General features: G+C 39.6%; 2 protein-coding genes across 2 annotated transcripts; both read right to left on the bottom strand.

Annotated features, from left to right (window-relative positions):
- Positions 1 to 606: 606 nt before the first annotated feature.
- LOC147755545 (zinc finger protein 711-like) lies at positions 607 to 5310 on the bottom strand (the record flags this gene model as incomplete). The annotated part of the gene is made up of 2 exons (XM_086990508.1): positions 607 to 2096; positions 4779 to 5310. Coding segments are annotated over 2 exons (963 nt in total), but the record flags the coding sequence as incomplete, so codon positions are not given.
- A 257-nt stretch (positions 5311 to 5567) lies between these two features.
- On the bottom strand, positions 5568 to 9428 carry LOC147755544 (zinc finger and BTB domain-containing protein 8A.1-B-like). Its single transcript, XM_086990033.1, has 2 exons — positions 7591 to 9428; positions 5568 to 7414 (listed from the first exon to the last, which is right to left on the bottom strand). The coding sequence occupies exons 1-2, from the start codon at positions 7799 to 7801 to the stop codon at positions 7278 to 7280; spliced, it is 348 nt and encodes a 115-aa protein (XP_086846159.1). The 5' UTR covers positions 7802 to 9428; the 3' UTR covers positions 5568 to 7277.
- Between the last annotated feature and the right edge of the window lie 6 nt (positions 9429 to 9434).

Below are 9434 nucleotides of genomic sequence, written 5' to 3'. Positions count from 1 at the left end.
AGGTCATCCTCTTTTTAGGCGAGTAAATGAAACAACGGATGTATTATACCTTATGTGATGCAATTCGACTTCTATGTTGTACAATATTGTTACCGCACAATTCGTATAGCTCACCGTGGATTTCCCTGAATGTGAAGAAGTCGGGCGGTGTGCGTGTGTTATTTCCTTTATGATCGATCCTTTAACCGACAAATATTACTTTTCGCTTGCATGTATCTATGTACAGACTGGAGAAAGGGGTCGAGTCCTACTTTCGCGCTCGTGCAACTCAAGATGGACCGTTTGGGTAAAAAGCATCTCCTCGGTGCACTATTGCGATATACGATACACTTTTATATTTTGACTTCACGGTTTAGAACATCCACAATACTCCACGGTTATTACTTACAATGGTGTATATATAATATACTATATGCTTAATGTGATTTTCTAGCCATCAGGAAACATAACAGTGCCAATTGCTGAACTTGTGTATGTTTCTGGGGGGGGGCGGGGGGCGGGGGGGGGCGGACTGAGACTAACTTTTTGCTTAAAAGCGGAGAGAGGAAAATCCGAAGCGAAAAATGAATTTCATGCTTAAATGAAAAAGAAAAACAGTCTAGAGAATAGGTTAAAAAAAAGTTTTCTATTTTATGAATACCATAATAGATATATTTGCTAGCTAATCCTCTTTGCCTACCCTAATGGAGATATATAGCCTTAGCGATGTTTCGATAATAATTTTATGCAGTAGCTATCAGAATCTTTACAAACGTTAACATAATTACATGTCATCGGCTCTTCAAGCCCTCTTGTCGAACGAATCAACGTACACTGCGCTTTATTTAAAATGCAGTTGATTCTTCACATTGGTACCAAAGGAAAAATAAAGCGGACCATCATTAATAAGTACACTACAACGCACCTGCGTCTACCTTTCGCCACTATACTGCACTCACCAACTCCATTCCCTTTACTGATATGAATATATATATATATATATATATATAAGTATATTGCACATATATCTAAATAGTATGTATGTATACTATGGTGACGTTTGCATATTTTCCACTGTACAGACCCATATGTTTTCTGCATAAAGAAATGCGTAGGGAAGCTGGCAAAGATCAAAAATGATCGTGCCATGCCGAGGGAATGATTTGAATTAGTTGAATAGCGGTGGTTTCTAGCCGACCACGACCGACCAATAGGAGGTGTCGTCTACCTGATAAACTTATTAGAGCATTTCTGTATACTGTCAAGTGGATCATTTAGCAGCAGAGAAACGATCCTTCCTCTTCGTTCGGCCATGCACACGTTACTAATCACCGGCCATAGCCGACGTAGGCCTTCTAACCGAGATACGAAATAGAAACGGGCTCGTTGAGACGAAAATAGAACATACTGATTCTGTCGAACTCTAACAGCTTGCGGACTTACCGAGCGTTGCCACTGAAGACGATTAGCTCACTACAAACATCGACAAACGAAAGCCGATAAAAATACAGACAATACGATTCATAGGATACACGAATACTTAAAGGTTTAGAGCCCAATGGCTTCCCGCTTCTCGCATGTGCTGCACACAGATGAATATATATGTGCTGTTGTTGAATTTTCGTATAATAGACATTTATTCCTAGTCATTTCTTCCACTCTTATTGACTTTTCAGCATCAGAGACCTAGATAAGACTAGATTGTTGACTAGAAGTGATTTTACCCGGACAAAGTCCCCGCATACGATGCATATGTAGGCCGAATTTCTGCGTGTAGGAACGACCACAATCGATGCACTGGAATCTCTCGCCGGTATGTATACGTAAGTGCCTATTGAGGGTTCCCCGTTGAGTGAACGTCTGATGACAGATACCACATGGATACGGCCGCTGTTTTAGGTGAACGGTGCTGATGTGGATCTCGAGTATTCGACGGGTTGCGTATAACTTTAGACAAAACTCACAACGATGGCCCACTGATGAGTCGACGAAGGCAGTCAATAAATCTACGCGACGTACAGTAAATGAAGGAGTTTGAAAAAACAAACAGAGCGATATATGATAGTCTGTTAGTGCGTATTTGTGTACAATGGAACTCGGCCTCATAGTCAATATTACTCATTCAAAATATACCCTGCTTATATTCGACTGAGCATACCTATGTATTACGAGCTAGACGAAAGACGAGCCTAAAACGACACAACAAACGGCCTCGGTTTACTGGCCGGAAAACAGTTCAGCTCGGGGTACAATACGAGTCATCTTTATTCATAAAGACATCGTAGTCTTTATTTAAATAAAGATAAAGTATTGCCTATGTGAAAAGGGGGCGCAAGGAGGGCGTGCTAGGTGCAAGACGGGATGCATTATGCACATAATGTACTTGCCTCAGTTCGACATCGCGTTATAAGCTTTATTATGGATTCTATTTTATCTGTGTTAAGTAAAGTCGGTCGCATGATTAGATGGTAACAGCATTGTTACCCGATACGAGTTAAGTTTTCATTGATTCACTTTTCGATGTTGTAGCATATAGAAAAAGCATTGAATTTTCGCAAAACGAAAAAAACAAAAAAAAAAAACTGTAGGTAGTTAGGCTGCACAGCTTCTACATTGAATCTCAGAATTGCGTCAACAGCCAAATAAACAGCTCTTATACGGTCAGAAATTCCCAAATCCATTGTACAAATAAGGCTTCCGAGCTAGCTGCATCTTCGCTGGCCAGCGGACGTTGAGACTCACTTGATCGGAGCAAACCTGAAAGCATATAGCTGTTAGTGTATGCATAAAACATATTTTAGACTTAAGAATTTACAGCGAGAGATCGAAAATCTTTTCATCCATACCTAGACTCAGTCCTCAGACTTTAGAGTGCTACCAACCGACCTCTCTTAACAGCAAGATTAGAGTGAAATAAATACGCAAGCTGACAATTCAGTAGTACCATTTTATTCAAGCGTTGAGCAGTATATATACAATGTAGTTTCGGTCTTAACGCGAATTTGCCGACTGCTACCACTCCATCTTTCGCACTGCCTCTCCCTCCCTCCTTCCCTCTCCCTGTCCTTATTTTTCAGCCACTTGTTTTATTTATACTTTACTTATCATGTATAACTATAACTTGTGCAACGCTTACAGTGACGAGTTCTCGTCAACTGTAAGAACAAACTCAGTCAGGCCCGATCAGTCTGGCTTACATTTTCTGGCACCTCAATCGAAAAAAATAGATCGTTTCAAGCAAAAGTTTTGAAAAATCAAATGCCTATTGATGCTGCTGCTGCTGTTGCGGTATTAGAACAAGTGTTCTCTCACTAGCGTAGTAACCGTATTCCGGATGAATAAACATTTTTACAGAAAGATGTGGCGAACAGAAAAAAGGTAAGTGTTCTGCCATTAAGTGCAACGCGCCATATGCAGTAGAGCATATCCGGTACGATGCTACTCTATATCATTTTCTAGGACCATGTAAAGTCTATGTACATGCGCGTATAATTACATCATATAATATGGTTCATTTTTGTCATCTTTGCAAAAGCTGGCCATCGCATCTGGAAGCCACTCTGTGTGTTTGTTTCATTGTCAAAGCATGATGATTTCTATTATTTATGTGTGTGACATTTGAACAAATACGAATTCAAGTCAGTATCAAGTTAACAAAGTTACATAAATATAGAGAAAGCTAAACAAAATGATACATTTACCATATATCCATGGTATAAAATGACCGGTACGCTAAAGTAATCATCACAGATTTGTCTTTCGTTCGACATGAATGTTGCGAAGGCTGAGATGGTACATGCAAATACGGCCGCTCAATAGCATTTTCTAGGCGGAACCATAGCTTAAATGAAGCGCTACGAATAAAAACGTATAACTAACAATTGCTGACACTCAAACGAACGCCTCCAGCAGGGGAAGCGGGAAACGAAGCGATTGGCCGGTTCGATAATACCGTTTGCCTTTCATAGAGTCAGTAGATGACATTCGAAGGTTACCGTTGGCTATATAATGGTTTAGAAAGGGGCCCTCAAGGAGGCTTATAAAATGAAAGTGAGCGTGTATATCCGTTTGTACCGGCGTAGCGCAACCGCTAAACACTCGCGCTACCGTCATTGAAATATGTGGTGATCTTTAATGACTGAATCTGCAATGGCTAAACACATTATGTATGAGCAAACAGGCTGGTAACTTGTAGAGGTTCGAACATTCCTGTCGAAATCAAAGTGGCGAGTAAGCTTGTTTGAAAACACGAAATCCAACGAGCTAAGGGAATTATGATGTATTTCATATGACCTAATCAGCTCAAGCAGTAATAAAGCGAACGTTGCAATTACATAGATTAAACCAAAAACAACTAAACACCATACAATAAATTTCCAACCCTTCACCGGTTGGCCACAATGGTTCGTCATCGGAAGTCTATGGACGTTTTTTCTCTCGATAAATTGCATGCATATAGTTAATAATGCCCGTTAGAAAACGCTTCTTATCAAGCCATCTCCTTTCATAGAGAGTCGACGCATCGCTAGCCAACAATCCGCAGGTTAACTAATGGCACAATATTCCTTTGTCTCTCATTGTTAAAATACACCTACTCACTCGTGTAGAATATGACTCGCATGATTTGCCTATCCAAGATAGCCAAAGGAAATGAATCCTCCCTACGTGTCGGCATATCTTTCAACGAGTCCCAACTGATCCCTTAAGCACACCCTAACAAATTTATTGGCATAAACTCTCGAAATGGCAGCGAACTTTGTTCAGGAACTTCAGTCTCTCGTTTTCGTTAGATCTCCATCAAAATGACGATCTCATCACTTTGCGTTCGTCGAAGACGCAATCCAACGTACCGTGTTTTCGTGCCGCGTGGATGCGGACATTGTTTCGTTGGCTAGCCGCGTACCCACAGATGAGACAGCGAAATGGACGATCACCAGTATGTGTTCGTTCGTGTTTGATTAACGTGTCCTTGTAAATTGTCGAGTAACTGCAGAAGCTGCACGAATGTCTTTGGCTGTGTGGAGCCGGCGCTCCGGGGTGCGCCCCTGGAACTGTAGACCCCCTGAGGGCGTGAGCGCTTCGGTGCGGATGCTGGTGCTTTAGTGACGTTTCGTGCCGGTGGGGTGAGACATTCACAACAAGCGTAGCGGCATTATCAGCAGATACACACGATGGGACATCGAACACTGTTAACAAAAACACGAACACTGCTACAATTACTAGAATAATGAATGTCTGAAGAGAGGTCCATAGAAGATACCTTTGAAATATATATATATATATATATATGAACTTTTGTACAATAATTTTTCTCGTATTGGCAAGAACGTAATGTTATTTATTGAATTATTCGCAAATATCTCTATTTGCGGAATTTTGGAATTTGATTTATATTAGGTAAGCGGCGACGGAACCGCTGATAGGAACCGTTCGCTGCTTGAGCAGATCATTTGATAGGTGTCAAGAACTACCTGAAAGAAGATAGGTTGTATTAGATTTGTAAACAGGCCATGCTTACATCAGCATGAATATTTTTCTACTACTGGGAATGAACGTATATCCTTGCAATAAATTAACACCCTTGATAATGTATTGAAAATGACAAGATGTTTATTTTTATAGATCATTGTCTTTATTACATAATATTTAATTGGTAACACTAATGAGATCGTGCGTGCTGTATACGTTTCATTGCAGGTATTCATTGGTTCTGTTTCTATCCATGGGCAATTATAAATATGGTATAGGTCTTCAAAACATGTGACGTGACTAATACAATTGTATACGTTCTTCGAGAGACCGCACTTGAATTTTTTTGTGCGAATAACGTACAACATAGCGTACCAAATTTCTACTCTTGTTTTACTTCAACTGACCCTATATTTTAAAAAACAAAACTTTTTTTTACTAGTGTCTCTAACCAGAAATATTCATCAGATCAGTTTTATCAGACATATCTCCGCTCTTCTGATCGCTGGCTCTCTCTTTCAATTATTACCTTTGGGATCTGCTTTTTTCAGCTCCACCAAATATAAATTTACTTATTAAAGCTTCAAAACTTATTGATGATTGAACATAAAATCAATCAATTTTCCTAACCACTAGTCCTGAGCAAGACGCACTTCTGTCCCAATCATCTGCCTGTTTTTTTACGCTCTATTTGTATCCTATTCTAATTGTAGTAAAATTACTGAGCCAATAAACCTTATTTACCCATAATCACTTCATGTGTTCGGCACAAACTATAAAACAATTCGGGAGAACGAGGTTAGCAAAAGAAATTGGTTTGTTTAGGTCATAACCTGTTAAATAGATTTAGTATAAGTAATACTGCAGAATCTATCAAAACGATACCTGACGCATTAAAAACATCACAGAAAAGTATCAAAAGAGAATATGAAACCGCTTAGAAAATTATATGTCAATTACAACTATCGGCCTAGGATATCTATATATAAACATAACAAAGGTTTTTATAAAGCAAATCGAACACTGACTCTCGGATAATTCTTTGTGTACCTTCTTCGTTTCACTTTTCGCACGTTGGACCACAACGTTTCGCGTTTTCAGCCCAGGGGGCATATCGCGTTTAAAAGCAAGTGTTTTGAAACGTTACTATTGTAATCTTGGAAGAACGACTAACTGGATTATCAGTCTCGTCGTACATGGGGACAATAACGTTAGGCTTGAAGTACGCGAGAAATTTCTTTGAAGAGATTTCTCACAATGATGGATGCTTCAAACGGTATTCTCTTTCTATGCACAAAGACAAAGTAAAATATCACGGATATCTATAAATTGTGTCATCTTCAAAACAATAGCTCCGAGCGTGTTTAGTTCCCCGTAGACCATCTACGCTCCAGTTGCAACGGTTCCATGATACTTGCAGTTGATTTTAACTTTGGTACTATTTTTAGATTAGTTAACACGCGTTTCACGAGGAAATTCGATAAGTTTCCTCATCTCACCATTAATGTTTTTGACTTTTTTGTTTCAGAAACTTCTGCAAATTCGGTAACTGGCCTTGACTAGATGCCAATTGTAACTCATGGCTGGTGTCGAATAGTGTACGTATTTTAAATATAATCGTCCACCTTTGCGATGCCCATTAATGTGGTACTTTTCACTCAATTGCTCAAGTTTGCCATTTTTCCCAAGTTTGCGGTTCTCATAAAGGGCATCTGTGCAGTTTCTAAGTGGCAGCGGCATTTCAATACGCTTCCTTTAGGTCAGCTGACAGAGATGGTCCTCGTCGGATTTTATCTGACTTTTCATCTGTCAGCTGTTGATCAATCTGTTTATGCGTACATGTACTCCTGCCTCTCTTCCTCAAGCTGTTCGACCATGGCCATCGTTTGAGCGCAGGCCACCTCGTGCCTTCGAAGGTGTTGTTTTAGCTGTTTCCCACAGTACCGACACGTGTAAGGCTTCTCGCCTGTTGATCAAGAGGTAGAAAACTCTATATATATGAAGAGCAATATATATATATATATATATATATATGTATATATTAGCATTTTTTTTAATCATAGAGAAAGTGTTATTCAGTATATTATATTATTACGACGATTGCTGTTGTAATGGCAAACTCAGTTGCTTTCTGTTACTTACCGGTGTGCGATCTTGCGTGTCTACGCAAGTTTGATCGGTAACACGTCTTGTAGGGGCAGATTGAACAACAGTGAATAAGAGCACCGTTCCTCGATCGGTGAACCTCCCCAAATGATTCGACGCCCACCAACTCGAGACCTTCCGCACCAGTCTCACCATCGATATCTGCCACGTCCAACTCGTCCGGTTCCAGGTCAACATCAATAGGCATGTCTACCAAATCTATAAAATAAGATGTGACCAACGAATGTGGCCCAAGTTACTGGGCCGGTCAAGTTACAGGGAATCAATTATCCCTCAGCCAGTCACTAAGTAAGCATTTGTGCAGTTAACTAGCTACTTCAGTTTATTCAGTTAGATACACCGTGTTTACACCGTTAACTGACTGTTACGTAAACGCTGTATTCTGCCTCCATATCTTTGTCAGTTACAGCTGAAGCCGTAACGAAATCGAAGTGAGAGTTGGCCTATAAAATTCTTCTAGCACCTCAGGTGCTGCAGCCCGTTCCTCGACACCAACAGGCTTTTGCTTATACCATGAACTGGAAGCAAATACGACTGTTAGTGCGATGTTGATAATTTAACTCTTTAAGTTAGCTGAGGTTAGTGTGTAAATAGCTACGGCGAGAGAAATCAAAATGATTTAATCTAAATGATCGGGTTTCGATAGCGTAAGTAGGTCACACGACAGAGGTCTTTAATTACGAAGCTCGACATGAAGAAGACCGTAACTTGTTTCACACTGAGTAACTTTATTTCACTACGTATTCAAATATTTCCGTGAGTAGAAAACAGACATAACTTAATTCACATGCATATCTTTAACTGTAAATTATATATCTTTGTCATAATTCATACTTAATGCGTGTATATATGTACAAGCTCTGTACAATGAAACTCATTATTGCACCATTTCATTCTTTATCACTAACTGGTTTGCTTCGGCCAGCAAGTGCCTATCATAAATATATACTTTTAATTTGTTATTTATTTACTTTTCTAATTTCTCATTTGCCAACAAAGCACCAACATCGGCTACCTCGTCTGTAGCTCAACCAGACTCGAAAAGCTTCTCGGAAAGGACGTCATAATAATATAAGGTCAATGAGAACCCCGTTTCAAGCAGATGCCGTTCTAATCCAGAAGCGAAAAATCACTTCGGCAAAAAACAGTTGCGAATATTATAACGAAGCGGTACCTGATATTTCTAATTAAAAACAATTAACAATACTGTTCTCTCTTGAACACGTCCTTGACTTGAGCGTTCCCACGGCGGATTATAATACGCAAATGACTGCCCGCCCATGAAAGTAATACACATAAATCAAAGTAAATAAATAACGGTAATAAAGAACAAAGGAAGCACGTTTCAAGATCGCGTACATTACATCGTAACGGTGTCGGCTACACACAGCTGTAGGCAAACTGAAGCCTAGTAGGGCAGAAGGTCAGTAAAAACGGAAGCTATTTCCCGACTAGGGAAGGGCATCCGTCTATAATCACACCAGTCAGTTCGGAATTAGTACGTGACGTAAGTGGTAGACTTTCTCATGCGATCCTTGTTCAACGATAACTAAAGTAAAAAAAAAAGCCAAGAAAACAGACTAGAGAACAAGTATAGGGGGCAAACACGCTTTAATATCTAATGTGCGGTTTACGTTTGAGCAATCGAAGGAACAAAAATGCCTCTACGTGCAATAAGATCGCCCCTGACAACACGCGTAAGCCTGTCCACCTCGAGTGCTGAAATTCAAAATGAAATATTAACTTCAATAAAAATTTACAGTTATCTAACTTGAATGGATTTTAGCCTTTGTACCTAGATATATATATACAAATATATA

This window comes from Varroa destructor, unplaced genomic scaffold (assembly GCF_002443255.2).
Source record: "Varroa destructor unplaced genomic scaffold, Vdes_3.0 BEIS01000005.1, whole genome shotgun sequence".
In the NCBI taxonomy this organism is placed as follows: Eukaryota; Metazoa; Arthropoda; class Arachnida; order Mesostigmata; family Varroidae; genus Varroa; species Varroa destructor.
The sequence above is the reverse complement of the archived record's forward strand: the minus strand, read 5'-3'. Positions and strand labels throughout refer to the sequence as shown.